The sequence below is a fragment of the Limulus polyphemus genome, unplaced genomic scaffold (genome assembly GCF_000517525.1).
Source record: "Limulus polyphemus unplaced genomic scaffold, Limulus_polyphemus-2.1.2 Scaffold874, whole genome shotgun sequence".
NCBI classification, from domain to species: domain Eukaryota; kingdom Metazoa; phylum Arthropoda; class Merostomata; order Xiphosura; family Limulidae; genus Limulus; species Limulus polyphemus.
In genome coordinates, this window is record NW_013666484.1 from 225,897 (window position 1) to 251,564 (window position 25,668).

Here is a 25,668-nt window from a genome sequence, read left to right on the forward strand (position 1 = left end):
AGCGGTATGTCTGCGGACTTACGACGCTAGAAACCGGGTTTTGATACCCGTGGTGGGCAGAGCACAGATAGCCCATTCTGCAGCTTTGTACTTAGCTTCAAACAAACTAACTAATTACAAGCTTACTTTAATATATATATATATATATATACTATTTTTCACTCCACTAATTTTCAAAGAATCAGGAATCTATTGTGTTAGTAGTTTTTTAAGGGATTTATTGAAATCGTTTTGAACGTCATCTAATAAATCGTTTATTACCACAATGCATCACCAACTGTTTCAAAGAACCATTTACACAACCGACGATAAACAGTTAGCTCTACAGTTGTCTAAAAAAAAATGCCAATTTTTTTGTTCTTATCTATTTTGAAACATAACCTAAGCTCTCAGTTTTTCTCTGTTCTTTATGGAATTCATTAATTGTGTAATTTTTAACCTGCAGACCAATTCTCACTAGACACAGGAAAGAATAAACAATATGCAAATAATTAAATTCAGAAGTTAAGATCTAGATAAATATACATATATATGTGGTTTTACGTGATCCTCGCGTATCTGTTAGATGGAATTTTGTTTTCGTGAATGATCAAATATAGTGAGCAGTGCTTTGTGCTAAACAACAAATAATTAATATTTATATAAGGAATTTTCATTTACTCATGTTTCTGTAGTTTCTCAAGTTTCGTTATTTACTTTTCTTTCTGTCATAGACAGTCCAGTAATTCTTCAACCTGTCACACTGAAGAAAGTTGGTTCAAAAACAGGTGGCGCTGCAACAATAAACTGTACCGTTGATGCTAGGCCAAATGTAACATTCACATGGTATCTAGGCAACCAGCTAATAAGCTGGATGACCACCAATTCCAACTACCAGGTTGATTACCAAAACAATGAACAGACAGTGTGGACGAGTGTTCTCCACATCAAGAAAGTTCATCCTTTGACTTATGGAGATTATACTTGTCGAGCCGAAAACTACTTAGGATTTTCAACTGCAATGGTGGAGCTGATACCAGCTCGTAAGTTTCGCAAGTATATTACTATTTAGATATGCATTATTTTAAAAGGAGCGTTTCTTTTTTTGTTTCGTTTTTGTAGCTTCATGTATTATCTAAGTGTCTCTGGTACAAATATCCAACACTGTATGGTGTATGCTTCGAGATTCAACCACGTTTTTCAAATTGATTTTTTGTTTGAATTATTTAAAGTGCACATATATTTAGCAGTTTTCGTAAAAATATGCGAGCTCGTTTGTCTGTTCTCTGTCTGTTCTATTTTAAGAAGTAGGATTTACGAGTACAAATTTTGGTTTAGATTTGAGAGTGCTGCAAGAAATAGTTTTCTACATAGTGCTGTCGTCTGTATACTCACCAATATATAATTAGTTTATAAAGCTTTCATCGAGTTATACAGACATCTCATCTGTATACCAGGTATACCGGAAATACCAACAATGATGTCTGCTTCCAATGTCACACATAACTCAATTCTTCTCTCATGGAAACCTGGTTTCAACGGTGGTCTTCAACAGATATTCAACATCTTCTGGCGAAAAACTGGTGAAAAGCCATTTTTTACAGCTGAAAATATAACTGTTCCGAAGTTCCTTGTGTGTGATTTAGATCCGGGGACGGAATACGAATTTTACGTGTCGGCCATTAACGAAGTAGGAATAAGCGACAAGAACGGGAGAGGTCTGAAAGTACATACGAAGCGTAAGATATTTCACAGTTTAATGGAAATTAAAATTAGAAAAACAATAAATCGCAATTGTTTCATGCACATTTATCCAACTTTTATTGTGCTAAATTAACACATTTACCCAAATTGTATTGTGCTAAATAAACACATTTACCCAAATTGTGTTGTGCTAAATAAACACATTTACCCAACTTGTATTGTGCTAAATTAACACATTTACCCATCTTGTATTGTGCTAAATTAACACATTTACCCAATTTGTATTGTGCTAACTAAACGTTTCTACTATTAAATAAGTTGCACAAAACTTAAAGTTAAAGTTATCGAATTTATTAATGTATATTATTGTAAACACAGACTGTTTTATACTTTTGTGTGTTCTGGGAAGTGTGAGCTAGATTCCGTTTAATTAACAACGAGTGTATTTTTCTAATTTTCAAACATCGATTTCTTAACATACTAATATATTCATTCACTAAGCATCATTTGACAAAAAATGCAACAAAATTAACCTTAAAGTTTTTAAGTGCAAAATTTACAATACAACTGAATCAGTTCGTATTTTGACTTAAAAAACAGTCTGAATTTGATTACCGATTGCTCTGTTATCCCTTGTGTATTCTTACAGATATACAGAGTATACACTGAGGTTCACTGTAAACCTCAAAACTCTTTGGCAACTATACGAGAGCTTAAACATCGGATGAAAAGATGTGGTTTAAAAATTATTAATAAGCATCACAGAGAAGTTGTCTAACCAGTCCATGAGCCTGGTTTTAAAAATAATGCACGTTAAGGCATACTTAAGGCTAGTACTTGTCAAATAGATTAGATTTTATAACGCATTGTTATCTCAGTTACATGAATTTGCTCTTTTCGCCAATCATAGCTTGCGCTAAGCTTTAAGACTGTAGTAGATATATAACTGTTGGATACACGAGCATGTATGCGTCTCCATACACCCCAAAAATCAGTTTGCATTAAGTTCTTTCATTATGTAACGACCTTAATCTATCTGAGATAATACAATATGTAGCTGATAAAAAGTGTGAACTTCTTTTCACACACAATAACCTAAAACAAGAGTGATAAAGTTTAATGTTTCTATCAAACCTTCAACTCAATGATATTCTTGTGTACATTACCCACGTAATGAAACAAGTGTGCTCTACACAGCTGCTCCATCAATGGATTCCACAAAAGCTGTTACTAATGCTGGAAAAAGCAAGGAAGCCCAAATTTCCAGGGTAGTCTGGATGGCTTGCGCTGTTTGTGGTGCCATGGTGTTTGTGTTAATCTCCTTAATTGTGGCCTGTTGTATACGAAGGAGCCAACGTCTACGAAGACGAGCCGAAGGTAAGATTATCTTAAAAGAATAGATATCCATAATTAGTGAAAACGTTATGCTAAGTATATAATGCGATAGCTTATTTATATAGTTTGCTAATACAATAATAAAACACATATAAACAGAGGTCTGGTTAAAAGTACATGATTTACTGTCTACGCATTATCAAAATAAGTTCCATGTTTTTGCCTCAGTTGCTCTTCAGCTTCAACGTTTGAACCAAAACGATGATAGCTACAAGCCAGTGAACAACACAGACGGTCAACCTTTCTATCTGTCGGGAAGAACATCCCAAATGATCGAAGAAGAGCATGGAAACACGGATCACATTCAGGTCTCTTATTTTCATTAAATTTAGTTCAAAGTTTTCTCTACTAGTAAAGAAAACTCATTAAAGTCCATTAAGGCATCTTTAAGGCATAAAAACAAAATTTCTAGCATGCTCATCGCTTCGTATTTCACAGCTTGGTAGTGTCTTGTTGTGTTCAACATATAAAAAATTTAAAGGAATTCGTTTTTTTTTCTTTACTAATGATACAAATTCTGTAACGCCCAAAAGTTATTACTTTCAACGAACTATAGATACATTGTATATGAATGGTCATTAATAACAGCATTTCTGTACTTTTATAATTCAATACAGAGAATCTATGGCCGTGTATATATATATATATAGATATATGGTTCGTTTTGGTCTTGATACAGAGCGCTTTCACGAAACGTCACCAAAGTAATATAAAATAAGTATTAAGGAGTTTAGGTAGTTTATCTCCAAGAGTCCAATTTCTTTATGTTATCACTTTCGTGTTTTTATTTTTATTTTCATATAACATACACGTATTTTTTTAACCTTAAATTTTTGGAAGTTACGAATAAATAAATAAATTGCTAATTCTACTACTTTTTTGTACTATTTTGTCTGTTGAAAATGTATGCAGTTTAAATCACTCTACTTTAAAATCTCCAAAGTGGTCATTATTCGAAGCACCCTGACATTACCTTGGAAAGTGCTGACGTATATAAAACACGGAAACAAAATGAAAGTCTTGAAAACCTCACGAGTGTAAAAATAAGAAAAAACCCATTCCGTGCAATTGTACCTTACCACTTTCCTAGACTGTGTAAAAACACAAAATCCCATTACCACTTTTCAACGCCTTTACTGACTTTTAATATATGGTACTCCAAGCAGAATTTCAAGACAAAACCTGTTATATTCTACTAACAAAATCGCTCTTTTAGAATAAAAAAGGAGATAAACATAGAGAGAATTTCACACTTTCTGTACTGGTAGATGAATCGGCGTATGGATACAAAGGAAATATTTAAATCAATGTTTGAAATTACACCTTTTTCTTCATATGTTTAATTAATAATTTGTAGAAACATGTTTATTTTAGCATTAAAACTCATCGTATCTACGTTTCTTTCATTTTGTTGCAAAATTTTTTTTAGTGTTGAAATACAAAATCTTAACATATTAAAAATGTTGTACATTTCAGGCTTCAGAGCACGGTGTTGCGTGGAAAAATGTCTCAAAAAATGAAGAATCTCATGGTTCGCGGCCTTCTCACTTAGAGGAGTGGGGTAAGTGTTAAAAATGGCAGAAATCATTCTTAGAGGAGTGGGGTAAGTGTTAAAAATGACAGAAATAATTCTTAGAGGAGTGGGATAAGTGTTAAAATTGGCAGAAATAATTCTTAGAGGAGTAAGGTAAGTGTTAAAAATGGTAGAAATAATTCTTAGAGGAGTGGGATAAGTGTTAAAAATGGCAGAAATAATTCTTAGAGGAGTGGGATAAGTGTTACAAATGACAGAAATAATTTTTAGAGGAGTGGGGTAAGTGTTAAAAATGGCAGAAATAATTCTTAGAGGAGTGGGGTAAGTGTTATAAATGGCAGAAATAATTCTTGATTACTACAACCTTTCTTTCTTTCTTTAAAAATGATAAAAGGTTATGGATTCAAATAATTTTAACTATAACAATATTCCACTAACTGTTGTCAAATGAATTTTGATTGCTTTACAAGCTCACAAAATATGGCGTACAGACCTAATAATCAAGACTTAAACATACAGTTATCATTAATCGAGTCAATATTTTAATGTTTGTGGTATACCGTCAACGTCCTTTTGTATTATAATGACCCCAATCTGACTGTTCTACATTTGGTTTTAAACGATAATTTTGAAATAGCAACTTAAGTGGATGTAAGAATAATGAAGCTGGTATATTTTCAACAGGAGATGAACAAATACGGAAACTAGAAAGTTGTGAAAGTTTAGAAGAAGATGACCACTGTCCTGATATCCTAAAGCAGTACACACGCGTGTGCAAGGTAAGACTTATTTAAAGGATCCCTGTATAACTGCAATCGCTTTCAATACTGTTAAAATATTTGTAAAATAACAAATTAATGATGTCAGAAAAACACGGAGGTTGAAGAAATCTTACTCCTGAAGAAGAAAGGTCTATCTTTCAAAAGCGCTCGGGGTTATAGGGTTTTTATCGTTTTGTAAAATAATAAATTTATCAGATAAAATCAAAGTGTAAATACTGGTATGTTAAAGAAATTAAATTATTTGATTAAAATTACCTTAGATAAAATCACGTCCGTGATTTTAGTTGCAACATCTTGTGAAGATGAAAGCAGTATCTTGGTATTTCAAACTATAAAATATGAAACATTACAATTTATTAAACACTGTCTGATAATCTTATATAGTTTAAAGCTGATTGATAGACCTAATTGTAACATTTATTATCGTGAAATTATTCCTTCTTCGAATTTATTTTATTAATTCCATTTTATAAGGTAAATTCTGCTATAGTAAATCAGACTTATATGATTATTAACAAATTAAATCGTATTTAATATGGGTAAAGTTAAGTTGGACTAGAATTTAATTTAGTTCTTTCGTAGACCTTCTTGTGATTATCATATTCTCTGAAAATATAAAATCCGACAGAGATTAATGAGACTGAGAAAGGGGATAAATATGTGAGGAAAACCTAATAAAAAATATCAAATAGAGGAAATACCAATGTTCAAAATCTGACGAGAAACTTTCTGATAGAGAAAGTTCAATGTATAAGCACATTTGATAAGGAATGATTATGTAGACAGAAAAATATGCCAAAGCATTAATGTGGAGATAAAACCTTGTTGATAAGGGTCTTTCAGGTTTTCAATTGGATCAATGAGCAGATAAAACCTTGTTGATAAGATCTTTCAGGTTTTCAATTGGATCAATGAGCAGATAAAACCTTGTTGATAAGGGTCTTCCAGGTTTTCAATTGGGTCAATGAGCAGATAACACCTGATAAGGATACTTCAGGTTAACAATAGGGCCAACGTACAGGTGAAACCTGATAAAGATACTTCAGGTTGACAAAAGAGTCATTATACACATAAAACCCGATAAGAATATTTCAAATTCAGGTCGACAGAAGGGCAAACGTACAGGTGAAACCAGATAAGGATACTTCAGGTTGACAAAAGGGCCATTATACAGATAGAACATGATAAGGATACTCCAGGTTGACAAAAGAGCCATTGTACAGATAAAACATGATAAGGATACTTCAGGTTAACAAAAGAGCCATTATACAAATAAAACCTAATAAGGATACTTCAGGCTGACAAAAGGGCCATTATACAGATAAAACCTAATAAGGATACTCCAGGTTGACAAAAGAGCCATTATACAGATAAAACCAGGTAAGGATACTTCAGGCTGACAAAAGGGCCATTATACAGATAAAACCTAATAAGGATACTCCAGGTTGACAAAAGAGCCATTATACAGATAAAACATGATAAGAATATTTCAGTTTCAGCTCGACAGAAGGGCCAACATACAGGTAAAACCTTATAAGGATCAAATTGATCAAGAAGTAAATTCATTGTGCAATCCAAATCCGGTAATAAACCCAGATAATTGTGCAATTTAAATATTATTAGCATCCCTCTTTTAAAGTAAAAAAGAGTCAGTGTTTGCTAAAATATGACACGAACACGCGCTTGTTGAAGACAAATTTTGGAGTAAGATTAACTAAAAAGTTATTAGTTTGTTATCCTACCTATACCGCATTCATTAAGGAAATATGAATTAATTCAGAAATAAGAGTATGGCAGATAATGTATCATTGTATCAGCTTTAACATAAAAAAAAAGAAATATTGGTTCAATTTTTACTTCTAAATTATGATCCGTTGCCATATCTTTGGAAGTAGGACAAATTCTTAACTTTATGAAAAACATAATTTTTTCTTAAATGTATAAGTTGAATTAGCTATATTCTAATCGAAACATCTATGAAACCATCATATTTCCTGTATTTGGAAATGAACTTTTTTGGTGTGTTAGGTTTGTTGTATTCTGAACTCGAACAACTTAATAAATATTGAAAGCTCAGATTATTTAAATACTATCCAATATTTTTTTGTAATCCACTGATACTGAAGGTATTATATCGATAAGACACTCCCTCATTCTCAGATTATTGATAAAGACATGTTTTACACGTTATCACTCACATACAGATCTTTAAAAATCCCTATAAACAGAAATGTACTTTTGAATATCATTATAGTACCCTCTTAAATCTATAGATCGACAATTCTAATTGATTATTTGTTGAAAATATTGAATACATGTTTTCTTATGTTACCACGACTATATGTCATTTGTAAAGTAAAAGTATCTCTTTGTACTAATAGTTAATAATTAATTATGTTCCTTCGTTGTAGGATTTAACGGAAAATGTGCTATTTCTGGCAGAGAGAGAATCAACAAATCAATCGTGCTTTACAAATAGCTCAGAAGAAGTTTCAAGGAGTTTGCTTTATGATTGTCAAGTTAAGAACAATAAAGAAGTTACAGAAAATATATCGAATTGTGCGGAAGGGGAGCGATTCCCTGAGACTTGTGCTTACGAGCCCCTTCTAAGCGCCCACATTAAAGACACCCAGGGTGTAATTACAAGCTGAGATCGATAACACCAAGAAGTTACATTAATGAACATCACGTCATGTCACTTTCTCTGTTCCGAAAACTTTAATGTAAATGGTTGTGTCCAGAATACCTTAAAGTGTTAATCACATAATCATAGAAATCCACCAAAACAACATGCCACAAAACTCCCCTCAACACACCAGCAGTATTCGGGTGTGAAATGTCTCACGTAATCGGCATTCAATCCATTCAGTTAACTCATATCTTCGTGAATTTTTATGTCGATAAGCAATAGTTCAGTTTCACTCTTAAATTTTACTGGGCTGTATGATTTATCAATATCAAAAGATATTAATATTATATTGGGCTATCGTAAACCATACTAAAACCTCGGAAATATGGGTTGTATATAAATACGTATTGATCAAGCACTATTGTAAAATTGAATTTAAGTTGTTCAAAAAAGGGGAAAACAAAGTGTCAAAATAACGTGAAAATAATAAATATATTTCTTATAGCAAGTTTTGGTTTGTACGATGCTAAAGGATTTTTTATAAATGAAATTACGCATGCAAGATATATTAAGTTGATTGTTCGAAGTTTTATGACCTATCTGGTATTCAGTTGATAGATTGTTTACCGAAAACATTTTAATATTTGAAGAATTACAAATTACGGTTTGTAGAAGCTCATAAGGATGATTTTTTTTCTGGTTGTGATATCTAATGGGCTTGCTTGAATGTTCAGGCAATTAAAGCAAAATCTATTAGTTTTTGTTTGTCGAGTCTTCCATTGCGACTCTTTACAAAACAAGTAGTTCAACACTGTTTGAATAATTTTTCCTGTTTCTTGAAAAACAAACCACCATGCTTAATAAATTGTTGATGAACTTGGTTGTGTTTGTGTCCATTTTAGTGTATGTAAAATTTTCGTTTGTATATACCAAAGAATATTTAAAGAAGGAATTGAGTTGTTATTTTACCAGTTGTGGCATGCTTATCACATTGGTATTTATAGAAATAAAATCTATATAAAGATGTGTTTGTGTATATATACGATTCTATAATATTGATTTTGTTCATGGATTTTCTTCGGTGTTACATATGACATTCTACAATTTGTGTAGATACCTTAAACCATCTGCAAACAAATATTGTTAAGGACTTTATTTTGTTCGACAAAGATTTAAAGCTTCTTAAATTGTTACGTTTTCATTGGCGTTAACACATAACGTGGTGAACAGTAGAAAAAAAATAACATCATTCATTTGTGTGTGTGTTGTAATATGATCATTTACAAATTTATTAATTAAATGTGGGTTGAACCATCTTAATTAAAACTAGATATATAGCATTGAATATTAAGAAGCACAATAACTGCATTTGAACTGGGAAGATTACCACTTTCTAATTTAAGGACTAAGAATTAGTTTACACATTAAAAAATATAAACATACCATAAGCAGCAAAAGTAGATATTTGATCTTAAACATCTTTTAACTGACTACTATTTAAGAAATTAAATGACATTAATTGAACTTAAACGTTACGTAACAAATATATATATATATATATATATAAACCCATCTATGTAAAAATTCTTACACAATTTCACTTGAAGGTTAAATCTACATAGTAACTTAACATGGAAATTTATGTGTATATATATATAAACAGGTGTCACAGCAACAACAAAACTGATGATGTTGATTTCAAAAATGTAGTCGGAATTTGTTCATCCTACATTGTGGAAATATATTACAGTTTCACGAAAGAAAACAACATGTCTGGATGTTCAGACAAAACTAAACAATCTAGATATTGCATGTAGTACCTCATGGGGATGGTCTTCCAGTGCCACATCTACCAGCGAATTGGAAAACAGAAGAGTTATCCTGCAAAGAAGACAGTGAATGATCTTCATGAAGTAACTGTATTCCTGTGGCATCTCCACCTAAACTGCCTCATCTGATCACACAAGAAGAGCTGAATTATCTTATTCGTAACTTGTCTCTGTCAAAGCAGCATAAGGAACTTTTATTATAACTCAAAAACTAGAAGTGATCAGTAATTTTCAACATGATTTTTAGAATCAGCATCATCGAATTACTCAGAAACTGTTGAATTTTTTCTAACAGCAGAGGAAAAAACGCTTTTCATTGCTCGGTGCTATCACTGATGGTAAAATTATCTTTCTTTGATATTGAAACCCAGGGATTAATGTGTAATTACTGTATAACACTTTAGTGGGCAAAATAGACAAATTCATATTGGGCTATCTGCTGTGTCCAGTGCGGGAATCGAACTCAGGATTTTAACGTTGTAAATCTGTACATTTACCATTGTTTCCCCGAGGGACAGGCATTGGTTTTTGTTACATGTATAATTATTTTAAGTGATATTTCACTGGATTTTTCAGCAAAGTAAACTAGCAGTGTGACTCATTATTTATTTTAAATGTGTGGAAATAGACAAACTGAAATTACTTTTAATTGAAAGGAGAAAATAAGACTACCACCTCCATTTATCCAACTAATTCTAATTAAAGTTAGATAAATATGAAAAACCCATATCTCCCTTGATTTGTCTATCTGTAACTGAGAAATGGGAGAACATATAATTCGCATCTCCTATCATTTAGTTACTTTGATTTGACAAGGATAAACAAATGGGTTGCATCTCTTCTGATTCAACTACTTTTAATTATAAGAGAGGAAAACATGGAATATTATGCAATTCACATTTCTTTTAATTCAATAAATTTTATTCAAGAAGGGTAAATGTTAAAGATTTTATCATCTAAATTCAAGAGTTTTTTATTGAAAAATGATAATGTGAACTCCCGTGATTCAACTATTTTTAACTGAAAGTATAACACACTTCACATATTCTCTTATTCCTGCTATTTTCACATTAACGACATGTTCATTACTTACGTGTGTAAAATAATGTTAGATGACACAAGAATATTATAACTTTCTGAAGAATGTATCAAAAACCAGAAACTTAAAACGAAGGATTAAATAAATTCAATAGTTTACCAAAAAAAGTATATAATTTTTTTTTCTTTCGTTATGCAAATGTAAGTAATAACGAGAATTTGATAAATTCAACATGTCAGAATACTGTTTGGTAGATGAATTGCAAGAGTGCCAAGTCTAGAATTTACTAGATTCGGAAACGGATGATAATTTCTGCTGCCACGTGGCATGGAACACAAGGTCATGCAGTATCTAACGAAGAGCTGTAAGAGATTTATGACTAGGTCTCTGTCTGATGAGTGGATTATGATTTTGTTTTGAAGAAGGTTATTGATCACATGCCGCTACCAGGCTAGAAGACATTCTTCCATTGTAAATTTCAGTGTGTAAGGGCGTGAATGAAAAATGAGATACTTTGAAGCTGCTATTCGTAAGCGATTGGACGAGAGAAGGAACTCAGACAGAGTACTAACATTTTCAGGTAAAACTCAAAGTCAAATTTCTGAATACTTATAAGTCAGAAAAAAACAAAAAAACAAACTTATCTCTGAAATAACCATGACATGTAACAAAATGTCTGAGAATAGTTTAAACAAGCACCTAAAACCAAGATATCTAAAGAAGAATCAGAATAATTCATGTTATACCATACATTTTCCTTTAAAAGTTCGTGTAGTTACTTTAGTTTTCCCCCAGGTTGCCTATTATGATTTTCGTTTGTGTAAAACTTCTTTATATTGGAATATAGTCAATAGTAGAGATATTCTTTAACAATTGATAAAGACAAAAAAAAAGAATTTGCTTCTCAGGAGTTTCATGTCACGATCATCATTCGTCTTGTTTGTGTCGTGTTTGAGGTTCAGATGAATAAAATAGAACCTTATTGAATTCCTTATCAAGACTCTAGCTGAGGCAAGTCTTTTAAGTACTGCATTGAATTGAATTTCAAGTATATTTTTATTTTATTTTACATTTTTATTCAGACCAACGTAATCTAAAAATGTCCTCCTCCCTCTTCCTAGTACCAGGTTAGAATGCAGCTATATCTAAATATTGTCTGATAGCAGTTCATTTGACGCCCACAATATCCTTCATCCATTATATTGTGTTAACGGATATTACACGTTATCTCTTGTAAGTACCAGAACCTTACTCATATTCTATAAATATGAGAAATATAAGCCTCCCGATAGGACAGCGGTAAGTTAACGGATTTACAACGCTAAAATGTGGGGTTCGATCTCCAGCGGTAGACACAGCAGATGGACTAAAGTGGCTAAGCTCTAACAAAACAAAGTTACCAGATATTTGATAGAAACCGATCCCGTAACCGAACCAGAAAATATTTTATTTGATTTCTCATGACAAATACTGACAAGATTATTTTTCGATTGACACATAATTTTATGCTCTAGTCCGTGTGGTTGCACATAGAAAGTCATATTGTTCGATGTTTTTCTTTTGTTATATTGTTCGATGTTTTTCTTTTGTTATATTGTTCGATGTTTTTCTTTTGTTATATTGTTAGATGTTTTTCTTTTGTTATATTGTTAGATTGTTTTTCTTTTGTTATTATTGTTAGTATTGTTTTTCTTTTGTTAAATTGTTTGATTGTTTTTCTTTTGTTTATTGTTCGATGTTTTTCTTTTGTTATATTGTTCGATGTTTTTATTTTGTTATATTGTTCGATGTTTTTATTTTGTTATATTGTTCGATGTTTTTCTTTTGTTATATTGTTAGATGTTTTTTTTGTTATATTTTTAAATGTTTTCTATTGTTATATTGTTCGATGTTTTTATTTTGTTATATTGTTCAATGTTTTCTTTTGTTATATTGTTCGATGTTTTTCTTTTGTTATATTGTTAGATGTTTTTCTTTTGTTAAATTGTTTGATGTTTTTCTTTTGTTATATTGTTCGATGTTTTTCTTTTGTTAAATTGTTTGATGTTTTTCTTTTGTTATATTGTTCGATGTTTTTCTTTTGTTTTATTGTTCGATGTTTTTCTTTTGTTATATTGTTCGATGTTTTACTTTTGTTTTATTGTTCGATGTTTTTCTTTCCTTTTCCAAAATTATTAAGGCAATAAAATGTACGTATCTAGTTTTGATAGTGTGGTGTTATGTGTTATGGTGATAGTGTGGTGTTATGTAGTGTTTAAGTAAGTTAATTAATATATTTATGCATATAGTACCGGCGAAATTAATATAAAACAATGCACTACTCCATACAAGTAAAGGATGACCACAGTTTTCTATATTTTACACATATATATATAAAGATAACCAGTTCTCTAAATTATATAGATATATATAAGGATAACCAATTTTCTGTATTCTATAGATATATATAAGGATAACCACAGTTTTCTGTATTCTATAGATATATAAGAATAACCACAATTTTCTATACCTTATCAACAAGGATAACTTGTGTTTTATATATACTTTTTTATTGCAAGGCATAAGTGTCAGAATTTAAAAATAATATTGTATATGTATATGGGTTCTGTTGTGTTTTTTTTTTCAATTGTCGAAGTCAATGGCTTTTAATTATATTTCTTAATATTATAAATGTATACTATGTTGATGTTGGGCTTAGGATTCTTCTACAGTAGGTGTCTGTGAATTGTTAGCGATAAATTCAACTATGAATCAACAGCACACCTCTGAATGTATGCAAGTGGTTGATGGTCTATCTGAATGATGAACTCCTTCTTATATAGATAGTTCTCGAATTTCAGAATGGCAAATAAAATATCCACACACTCCCGTTCAATCACTGAATAGTTCTTCTCACTATTCAATAGATTTTTACTTATATATATATATTATTGGAAACAGTCCAACTTCCTGTTTCTGTAAGAGTACTGCCCCGATTCTAATGTCTGAAGCATCATTCTGAATAATAAATGGTTTGTTGAAGTCTGGCATTCTGAGAATTGGTGAGCTTTCCAACCTGTTCTTTAATTTGTGGAATGCCACCTGGTGTGGTTGTTCCCACTTCACCTTGTTGAGTAAGCCTTTCTTGGTCAGGCCAGTCAATGGTGCAGGAATTTCAGTATAATTTGAGATAATAGGAAGGATCTGACTTGCTGCTTGGTCATTGGAGCTGGTGTATTTTGTATGTGATTTAACTTTTCCTTTTCCATGGCTATCTGTCAGTTTTCCACTTTATATCCAACATACTCCAGCATAGAATATCCAATGTAGCACTTGGATGGCCTGATGGTGAGGCCTGCTGCCCTCACTCGCTAGAATAGTTGTCTAAGTGTATTCAGATGTTCTTCCCATCTTGCAGTGTGTGTGTCAGAATGTCATCCAAATAGTGCTCGATGTTGGTGGTGTTGTGTAGTATCTTCCTCATCATGCAGTTGAATGTTGCTGCTGAATTTGCTACCCCAAATGGCATCTACTTAAATTGGTAACATCCACTTGGTGTCTTCTCTTCAGATCCCATCTCCATCGGCATTTGCCAGTAACCTTTACTGAGGTCGATATTTGAAAAGGACCTGGCCCCATCTAGTTTTGCCATGATGGCCTCTGTGTTGCCCATAGGTTCAGAGTCGGACTTTGTCACGAGGTTCAACTTCCGGAAGTCTGTGCAGAAACAGTTTGATCCGTCCCTCTTCTTCATGATTACAACTGGTGAACAATAGGCTAAATTTGAAGGCTCGATGATTCCAGCTTCCAACATTACCTCAACTCCATGCTTTATCACATCTCTCATTGCATAAGGCATCTGATAGGGCTTCACTTGACTGGATCCCTGGTTGTGGTCTCGATCTTGTGTTGCTGTGTACTATCTTGTAACTCTCTATTTTCCTTGCCAGTCAGTTCTTTGCTGATGTTGACATCTTGTATGTTTCACCTCCACATAGTGGTCTTAGATATATTAGGTCATCATCTTCTAAGACGAAGTCATTGTCTTCTGGTTCTGCATCTATGATGTCCACACCAGCAACATCCATCCCTGTTTCAATAGCTGCACCTGCCAAGTCTTCTTCTCTCCCAAAATATTTATTCAACAGATTGACATGGTAGATTTTGGTCTTCCCATTCACATTCATCTTGTAGTCCATTCTGTTGAGTACTTCCTGTACTTCAAAAGGTCCTTTCCATTACAGGGTGAGTTTTTGTGGTCTGTGAGCAGCAGAACTAAGATATTTTGTCCAACTCTAAAATGTCGATCCTTGGCCTTCTTGTCACAAAAATGCTTCTGACTACCTTGGGCTGCATACAAATTCTGTCGAGCGAGTTGACAGGTTTCCTCCAGTCGGTTTCCGAGGTCTAACACATACTGGTATGTGTTCCTTATTTCTGACTTTCTTCTCCCATCCACAGCTTTTTCGATATTTGCATCGGACCTCGTACTATTCTTCCATACAGTAACTCAAAGGGTGAAAATCCTGTACTTGCTTGTGGGACTTCTCGATAAGTAAATAATACCACCTGTAAGTACCCACCCCAGTCATGTAGTATATTTTGCCACATCGTCTTTAGCATACTCTTTAAAACTCCATCGACTCTCTCGCAAAGTCCATTACATTTAGGATTGTACAGGGTGGTAAAGAGATGCCGAGTACTGATGAGTTTGCACACTTCCTGCATCAGTCCTGAAGTAAACTGGTCCCTCTATCACTCAGGATTTCTTTCGAAAAGCCTACTCCGCAAATTATCTCTAGGAGGGCTTCTGCTACTCTCTCTGTTTCTATCTTTGGCAATGCCATTGCTTCTGGATAATTTGTGGCATATTCGACTATTGTTAGAACATACTGGTTGCCCTTGTCAGATACAAGCGCTAGTGGCCCGATCAAGTCTACAGCTACTCTGCTGAATGACTCTTCCATGAGAGGCATCTCTCCCAGTGGCACTTTGACTACCTTCCTTCTAGGTATTGTTCTTTGGCAGATGTCACATGACCTGAAGAATCTGCCACATCTCCAATTACTCCCGGCCAATGACATTACTGATGATTCTGTGTGTCATTTTATTTGTTCCTAGGTGTCCTCCCATAATTGATTCATGAGCCAACTTCATCACTTGAGTCCGGTATTCTGTTGGCACTATGATCTGTTTAGCTTCCCCAGTATAACTGCCTTGATAGATTCGGTATAGAACACCCTTGTGGTCCTCTATTATACAAGCATTTTCCCATTTGTTTTGTGCTCAACCTTCATCTGGGCATTGTCACAAAAGTTCTGCAGTGAATGGTCTTTCTTCTGTGCTTCCTTCAGTTCCTGCATACCTAAATTCGATATATCATCTTTTGACACTTGTAGGGGTTTGATGTCTTATTTGCTCTTCTTTTCTCCAGGCCCACAGGGGGACAGCGGTATGTATGCGGACTTACAACGCTACAAACCGGGTTTTGATACCCGTGGTGGGCAGAGCATAGATAGCCCATTGTGTAGCTTTGTGCTTAACTTCAAGCACAACAAAACAATGTTTTCTTGAGCTCTGGTGGTGACAGTAGATACTTCAACAATCTTTTTTATGTCTAGTTCCTCAATGTTTCTACCACGTGATATGTTTCTTATCACCAAGTCGTTTATTGGTTCCTTGATACACATGACTTCAAGATTTTCTACATAATATAGAGTATCCACCTTTATTTTTGCTATAGGAAATTTTCTCACTGTCCAATCAATTAGCACACTCAAGCGCACCTTGCCTGTCATTTGATCATTGGATACTAAACTGGTTCTCACTGCTGCACTACTGCACCCAGTGTTTCGTAAAACCTTTACTTTCTTGTCCCCAACATAGCCTTCACATATTGGCACATTATGATTTGTTGGCAGCTCTTGATATTTGTCACATGCTCCCATCACTACTGGCACTATTGATCCATTTGCTAATTTGAGCCAACCATTAGTCGTGCACTGATCAATCACGTTTACTTGTTTTGAATTTAATGAGTAGTCTTTATTCTCTTTCTTCTGGCAGCAGCATCCATAATGCCAGTCACTCTTTTCTTGTCTCTTACCAGCACTGTCTTTGTAAACGGTTGCAGCTGCTTTATGTTGAGGTTTTTGCTGTTGTTTGCTTGTAATGGACTTGCACTCTCTTGCAATGAGCCCCATGTTATAACAAACATAACATCTATTTTCCATTCTATTTATTAACCTCCTGTCACCTTTGGTAAACTCGTGCTTCTGGTCAGCCAATATTGGTTTCAGTTTTATCTGGACATTCTTGGACTTGCCAGTTATACTACATCCATGGGCTTCTATATACTGTTCTGCCAGCTTCATTATCTTGTCTACATCTTTTGGTGCTCTCTCCTTTAAAAACAGTGGCAGTTCAGTTGAACACGTGGTTATGAACTGTTCACGTACTAATTATGTCTACCAGTCCCTCAAAAGTATTTTCACACATGGCCATGTCAGTCCATCTGGTGAAATATCACGACAGACGTACCAAAAACTAAAATACAGTTTCTCCAGTGTCAGATTTGACTTCTCTGAACTTTCGACAAAAATCTTCTTCAATAAATTCATATCGTTTCAGTAAATTTACTTTTAATTTGTCACAATCCATGGCATCTTGTGATGTCATGCCTGCACATACTTGTAGGCCTTTTGCTGTGAGAAGTGGGCTGAGACAGACTGCCTAGTTGCCTTTGTCCCAGTTCTGACTTTGGGCGAATCTTTCATATCTCTCCAGGAAATCATTGATGTCATCTTTATGTTCATCAAATTTGGGCAGTTCGGGTCAGCTAGCTCAATTGTCATTCTCAGGTCCTTCTTCCTTCGATGGGTGAGTTTTGCTGTCTCAATTTGTGCTCTTGTTCTCTCTATTTCTAGTTTCTCCTTTCCTTCATTTTCTTCTTTCTCAATTTGTCTCTTCTGTTGCCGGTCTTCTCCTTCTATTTCGCCCCCCCCCCAGTGGCACAGCGGTATGTCTGCGGACTTACAACGCTAGAAACCGGGTTTCGATAGCCGTGGTAGGCAGAGCACATATCGTCCATTGTGTAGCTTTGTGCATAACTTCAAACAAAAAACAATCTTTCCAGTTCTTGTTGTTGTTTAACAAACTCTCGTAATTCACTGTATTTTAATTCAAGTTGAAATACGCTTCCTACCCATTGATCAAGATCTGTTGACATGGTTATATAGCGTAATTTTAATCTCTATACAATTTTTGTTACTACTACAGTTGTGCTTTTATATATAGGCCTACTTGTTTCCACTGTCGTTCACGTTTTCTTCTGTTGCCGTTTACCATTGTATAATCCTGGCTGTGGCTGGCCAATTGTTAGAATTTAAAAATAATATTATACATGGATATGGGTTCTGGTTGTTGTTGTTTTTAATTTTGCCAATTGTCGAAATAAGTGGCTTTTACTTATACTTCTTAATAGCATAAATATATATACTATGTAGTTGTTGGGCTTAAGATTCTTCTAAAGTAGGTCTCTGCGACTTGTTAGTGATAAATTCAACGATGAATAAACAGCACACACTTTAATTATTTTCAAATAATATATATATTCGTAACAAGTTAAACGTATGTACAATAAAGTATTCACACTATAGACAATACAAGCATATCGTAAACGTTATATCAGTATATGTATAATTTTCCTCTTCTTGTCAAAGGTCCACTTAGGCCTGTTCAAATAGTTGAGAATCTCAGTTGACAAGCCGAACTATTTTCTTTAATACTATCGCAATATTAGTCTAATGTGATTCACTTACAATTGTGGTCTTTTTTCTTCTGAAGATCCTATGTTTCTTTTATCAAAGTGCACTCAGGCTGATTCAATTACTTTAGAATTTCGCTTTGACGGAAGAAACTTATTTTTTCTTATTTCATTTTCCACTGTTAGTTTCACACTAATATATATTAAACTTTAGGCCTATCACTTTTACGTTACTTAACTTCACACCAACTATATTCTCTTTGCTTTCATCTGTCTAATATCATCTGTCTGCTACTTCCCGCTCGTCTCACGCTATTTATATATTTATTACATAGTTGTCTGGCCACTTTTTATATTCTAGACACCAATTACGTATTAACAAAACGTTCTACAATCGTCTGCTTTTAATTCTTATTATAACAAACTTAAACACAATAAAATATTCACTCACAAATATACATTAAGCACTAATATTTAAACCAAACAGTCTTTTATATCATGACAATAAGTTTATTATTAAATCATTCCAATGTCCCTCCTGAGTTCATATTAATGTAAAACAAGTATCAAGCAACCGCTCTTATGGTTTGATATTCAAATATGTAATATCATTGAGCTTTCGTACTAAACTAAGTCCATCTTTAGACAAAAGAAATATAAAAGGTATGTTTAAATTTTTAAATCTTACCTCTTATAGCCTTAACCAAACTTTTCCCAAAAAATAATTACATTAATTTTAAGCCCTAGCTTGTTAATCAAAGACTCTATTAGGAAACTATTAACACCTATAAAAGAACATGCCAACTTCAGAGCACCCACTAAATCAAGTATATCAGAACCTGCCATAGGAAGATGTGACGTTATCGTTCATTCTAATTCGTTTAAGTTCCTTGCAAAGGCCTATTATGAACGAAGCCTCCATATAAAATTCTTTTGATCTACGATCTGAGGCTTGAAATTAATATTATTAGCTCTTCGTGGAAAAAAAGTTTCGTTAAGGCTATAAAATGCAAGACTTAAAAGTTTATGTATGTCTGTTAATTTTTTCATCCGAAGACGGACTTAGTTCATTCAAAGCTCAATCATGAAGGATTCTAATGTGAAATTTATCATAAGAAAATATTGACAGTTTTATATTTCAAACATGTACTATTAAATTATATGTTCATAAATATTCCTTTGTAACTATGACTATGAATTTTTTAATGTATAATATATATATTTTTATATCTTAATAGTACTAATACTTAAGTTAAGAATGGAGATTGGGGAGCATAAATGTGTAGAAATATAAGTGATTTATTATAGATTATTAGAGCTATGCCAAAATGTGAGGAGGGTGATTGCCGTTTCACAACTGGCTGCAGACAGCGAAAGGCAGTAGGAGTTGAGAGGTTGTGGGTGAAAGCACTCAACTCCTAACCCCTAATGTGATCTTTCCTAAGGATTACCTAGTTTGAAATTTGCGTTTGAATCATGTCTGCTAAATGGAATATCATAACACATTTAGGTGCTATTACCAGAGACATTTTATAGTGACAAGGACATTTTTCTTTCCTTTTTTAGGTTTGAATCTCGCAATACACATCTATGTTTTGGTTTTTATTTCTGTATCCATCAATATTTATTTGAAATTACTTCTGCCTTTTATCATTTTGTACATTGGAACATTAAAAACGAAGTTAATATGGTCACATTATTTCTTAACGCCATAAATTTAAGCAGGATTTCATTGTTATTTCGAACACACAATTTTTTCTCTCACATTATTGCATAATTTAACAATTTAACTAAATACTGACCAAAAATTACGTTAAAACAATAAAAGTATAATAACTACGACAACCATTGGTATGGAGAATAACAACGTGACAGTTTTCTCTGAAGCTCCAATAATGTGTTCAATCGATACCATTAATTTAAAGCTCCATTTTGTTTTTTGGCAAGAAAAATTTCCTGTTCTTTCAGATAACAAAAAAATGTCAGTTTGTCCTGATGTCTATAACATTTACTCTGCAGTACTGATCTAGAGATACATTTTGCTTACGCGTTGTTCTCTAAGTCTTAACGAAAAACGTTTACAGTGAAAGCAAACTATTTTACAATGACAACCCTTCAGTCCTTTTCACTTGAAACTCCATTTTAGGGAAGGCGATGACTTACTTTACAATGACAGCCCTTCAGCCCTTTTCACTTGAAACTCCATTTTAGGGAAGGCGATGACTTACTTTACAATGACAACCCTTCAGTCCTTTTCACTTGAAACTCCATTTTAGGGAAGGCGATGACTTACTTTACAATGACAACCCTTCAGTCCTTTTCACTTGAAACTCCATTTTAGGGAAGACGATGACTTACTTTACAATGACAGCCCTTCAGTCCTTTTCACTTGAAACTCCATTTTAGGGAAGGCGATGACTTACCTCAAACAAGATTTTGAATTTTAACCGATAAATAATCTGACCTTAGCAAATATTGTATTTCTGCTAAAAGAAAAAAAAAGAAAACATATTATCAATTCTTCAGTAAATATATGTAAATACCACTGGATAGCACATTTTTTTACATTCCATGACGTTTGAGAAGCACCATCCAAAGTTCTTCCTTGGTATCTTTAGTGAAAAAAGAACCATTCGGTGAAAATGAAGACTTCACCAAGAAAACGATAACAAAGTCGATAAGATCGATTATTGATAAATATGTTATTTTGTTATTTTTTCTGAAAATATTTTTTTCGCGTGTTTAATGGATTATCAGACATCTTCGCAATATACTACTTGAACGAATCTACACTTTCGAGTATATTCTGATAATCCACTTAAGATTCCTGAAGTCACTTTTCTGTGCTCTGTGCTTAAGCAAATGGTAAGCTAGACTTCTGTAATGTGGAACATTTTGTGTACCACAGCATCACCTCTTTCTAACTGTTTCTACAAAACTTAAACCAGTTCAAGCTTTTCTTCCAGAAACACAAGATTGGTACAGATTATTTGTTACTGTTGGTGAGTGGGAATTATTAATGTCAGACATCATTTTGTTCAAGATATCTTCCAACTTCAAAAGAGTCATCAGGCTAGCCGACATGCATATAAAAACCATACAGACTTTGAATCAGAAACTGAATCATTCAATAGGAACATTAATGACTAATGACTAATCCGGAATGAGTAAATAAAAACAACACACAAATGGTGAGATAATATTCCACGAAAATAAGAACAGCAACATGAGTCACAATAATGGCTGGAGACGGCTTGAATGGGTAATGAAGAAAAACTTTGATATAAGTTTAACATAACAGCAAATGTACAACGTTTCGACAAGGTTTTGTCATCATCACCATTCAAGCCGTCTCCAGCCATTATTAGTCTCAAAGTGGGTTCCTCGTCATCGAAAACGAGTCACAATAATTGATTGATTAGCTTACACGCTAAGAAATCCAATTATTTGATGATGAAAATTAGTGGAGGAAAGATTTAAAAATAATTTCTCAGATTTTCCAATCCCACATGATTAGTTACTAATTAAAATATTCATACTTTTAATGAAAATTGTTTTGTTTTTCTAAAAACATAGTGTTGGTGATCCATCTAATCGATGAATAAAGCTTCATTTCGGAGGATGAAGAAGGAATTTCTCGAGAAATATCTGTTCGTCATATTTCGCTTCCTTATCTTCGCGAATCGATCTCGCCTATATGATGTGCTGACAACTTTCTAAATGTGATGGTTCTGTCAATTATCCAGGCGTTTCACAGCTCTCTGGTTTCATGCAACATCTATTATTATGTACGCAACTTATATGTGTGTGGAACAGTTTCACTTGATTCTTAAAGAGTTGGCTTAATGAATTGGTCAAATCTTTTATACCTTTATAATTGTTTTTATTATGTGTGCTTTGAATTTTATAGTTGCTTTGGTTTGTTATAAATTTCGCGCAAAGCTAAACGAGGGCTATCTGCGATATCCGTCTCTAATTTATGAAAGGTAAGAGGGAAGGCAACTAGTCATCACCACCCACTGGCTATTCTTTTACCAACGAATAGTGGGATTGACCGTCACATTATAACGCCCCATTTTTGTTTTGGGTTCAGTGGCTAATAGCTTATAATAGATAAACTGTCGATCTTAGTATTGAAACAAAGATAAATCAATAATAAGTTTCGTGTATAATTTCATGCTGAAAATCTCTTTAAAGGAAGAAGTGTTCAACGTTTCGGCTAAACGATCCAAATCGGGATCCTCATTTTCACATTAAGCAGTTACATCGTTTTATATGACTTTCCTCTAGCTTCATTTGTTTTTTTTATTATTGTGATGGTTTTGTGACATGGAGCACCAGGTTGTTCTCCCCGATTAGTCAGCGGTAATTTTATGAACGCACAACGTTAAAATCCAGTGTTTCCTATCTTTGGCAACTCTATCACTTAGAAATCAGTCTCAGAAACGTTTCTATTAAAGAAAAGGAGCTGTAATGAGTTTTTTTTTATTTTTCTCTTTCAGTTGGATCTATCAGGAGTGTCTTTGCAACCACCAGGTCATCCTTCATCCTATATGAAAAAATAAGCTGTTTCGATCAGATAGCTAAAATATAATACTCAGAAATAAAGAATCGAGAGTCTGCTTCTAATGTGCGTTGAAAGATAGAAGATGAATCAGCTAAGCAGAGTCGGTTTTATATTCATTTTAATATAATACTTTCAAATCTGGAGGATATGTACGTGTGTGGATTTATATATATAGGTATATACTACTATATTTTCTGTAACATCAAGTCAAAATATAGTAACACACTGAAGCGAACGATACTTTAAAGTCTCTAAGTCTACAATGAAGTATTAAAAAATGCAATAAGTCAAAATTAAAGCGTTTAATTTCATGTGAATTGGTTCAAATAAATGTACGATCCATCGCTGTATTTCAGAAGTAAGTTTACGAACTTACAGCGTTAAAATGAGGGGTACGAATCCCCACCGTAAACAGAATGATTGTTTGTTTATTTGTAATTAAGCACAAAGCTACACAATGGGCTATTTGTGCTCTGCCCACCACGGGTATCGAAACCGGGATTCTAGCGTTGTAAGTCCGCAGACATACCGCTGTGCCACTGGGGAGCAGAGAGAATGAAAATAGACCATTGTGTAGCATTGAAATAAGAAAACAACAACAATCATGCTGTTTTCTGAGAGCTTATTTAACACCTATACACTACTGATATCGTTTGTAGAGAATAATTTTGATATTTTTTACTTAATGGATTACTCTAGGTGGCTCAGAGGATTTGAAATTTATTATATACGTGAACTACTCTTAGTCATTTTCAGTGTTATTGCGTAAAATATTGAACTTAACACACGACTGGTTGTGTTTTTTCAAGACGTAAATTTCATGATGAAACATACCCTATTCTGTTACACAATTAACGGAGCACCAACAAAAATATACCAGCATTGAGTCTTAGATTTACATATACAATCTTGAAAGATCATAGCCCAAGGGTTAAAACATTCCCTTAAGTATTTATTAACTTCTAACAAACTTATAGTAAACATGAAAAAATAAGGTAAGATATTTCAAGAAACCTAAGAAATTGGATCCACGAAATGGAATAAAGTTTTAACCGTATTTTATAGAAATTATGACTACTTTGTTAGACTTCTTTCGTATTCCTAATATTGTATCTGTATTTAGAGAGAGAGCATAATATTTTAGACAATAAAACAAAACAAATCGAACAAAAATACAGATACGTCAGTTTAGGATACAAGTTACAATAATGTACCTGAGTAAGAAGTATGGATATAACATTTACTAAGTTTAACTTATATAACCACACGTAAATATATATATATACGGTGAAAGCATATAAGGGTGCTCTAGCCCACAAAGATCCACACCCCAAACTGTCATTCATCGCCTGCAGACAACTGTTGCAAGGTTCTTTTTTCTTATCGAGATGTAGATCCTTTTCGGAATTGGGAGAGTCAGGTGCAAAGGTTTTGTTTGTTTGGTTTTGAATTTCGCTCAAAACTACACTAGGGCTAATTTAGAAGTGATATACTAGGAGGAATTCAACTAGTCAACACCAACCGCTAACTTTTGGGCTACTTTTTTACCATCAAATTCTGGGATAGACCATAACTTTATACGCCCCCACGACTGAAAGAGTATGTTCAGTGAAGGGGATTCGAACCCGCGACTCACAGATTGTGAGTCGATTGCCTTAACCACCAGGTCCCTGTTACAAGGAAGTTATTATTAATGAAATAGAAATTAAATAGGTTAATGCAACTCAACCATGTCTCTATTTTATGTTCGACGCTTTTACGAATTTGGCCTTTTCTTTAGTATGAACGTTCCTTAAATTTCTATCTTAAACATATATATATATATTTTTATTAACAATTTTATTTCAAATAAAATATCAAAGAACAAAAATTTATATATTGATACTTTTTCAAACAAATCCATATATTTTGTGTGAAACATCACTTAAAACCGGTTTCGTAGCTACACTAAAGCTACGTTTCTGTATGGCATTCTATAGAAATCTGAAAGTATGAAACCTAAAGTCTAGTATTAATTATTAAGTAATTAAGAGTTAGTTACACAAATTAAAAATTTAGAAAAAATAAATATATTCAAAAACAACTTTGTATATAAGCATGGCTCATCAATGGCTTAGCGGTAACTCTAGAGGCTTATCAGAGTTAAAACTGGGTTTTGGTTTCAGTGGTGGGTACAGCACAGATAGCCCATTGTATAACTTTGTTATTAATTACAAATAAGTAAATAAACAGAACAAGTATAATTACCTCAAAATAAATAATTTTGACATTAAGATTTTAAAACCTGCTCAAAAATTCTTAAAGCGTCTTCATTACAAACCTATACTAAATAGATTAATCAAATTATAATGATTTCTCGTTAGAAATTCGTTTGTTTGAATATTGAGAACTGTAAGAAAATAACAAGGACATACAAAACTTTAAGCCCAGTAAGAAAGTAACAATAACATACAGGACTTTAAGTTC

The 25,668-nt window shown here is 33.3% G+C and overlaps 1 protein-coding gene across 3 annotated transcripts in view; it reads left to right on the plus strand.

Moving 5' to 3' along the window:
- The window catches only part of LOC106460984 (nephrin-like), a 197,398-nt gene extending 188,351 nt beyond the window's left edge, over positions 1-9,047 (plus strand). For all 3 annotated transcript variants that reach the window (XM_022387777.1, XM_022387776.1, XM_022387775.1), the window contains 7 exons: positions 714-1,022; positions 1,437-1,718; positions 2,881-3,060; positions 3,247-3,386; positions 4,555-4,639; positions 5,297-5,391; positions 7,806-9,047. In XM_022387777.1, the coding sequence (XP_022243485.1) occupies positions 714-1,022; positions 1,437-1,718; positions 2,881-3,060; positions 3,247-3,386; positions 4,555-4,639; positions 5,297-5,391; positions 7,806-8,045 (1,331 nt within the window). In that variant the 3' untranslated portion in view covers positions 8,046-9,047. The remainder of the gene's footprint in view (positions 1-713; positions 1,023-1,436; positions 1,719-2,880; positions 3,061-3,246; positions 3,387-4,554; positions 4,640-5,296; positions 5,392-7,805) is intronic.
- Positions 9,048-25,668: the final 16,621 nt, after the last annotated feature.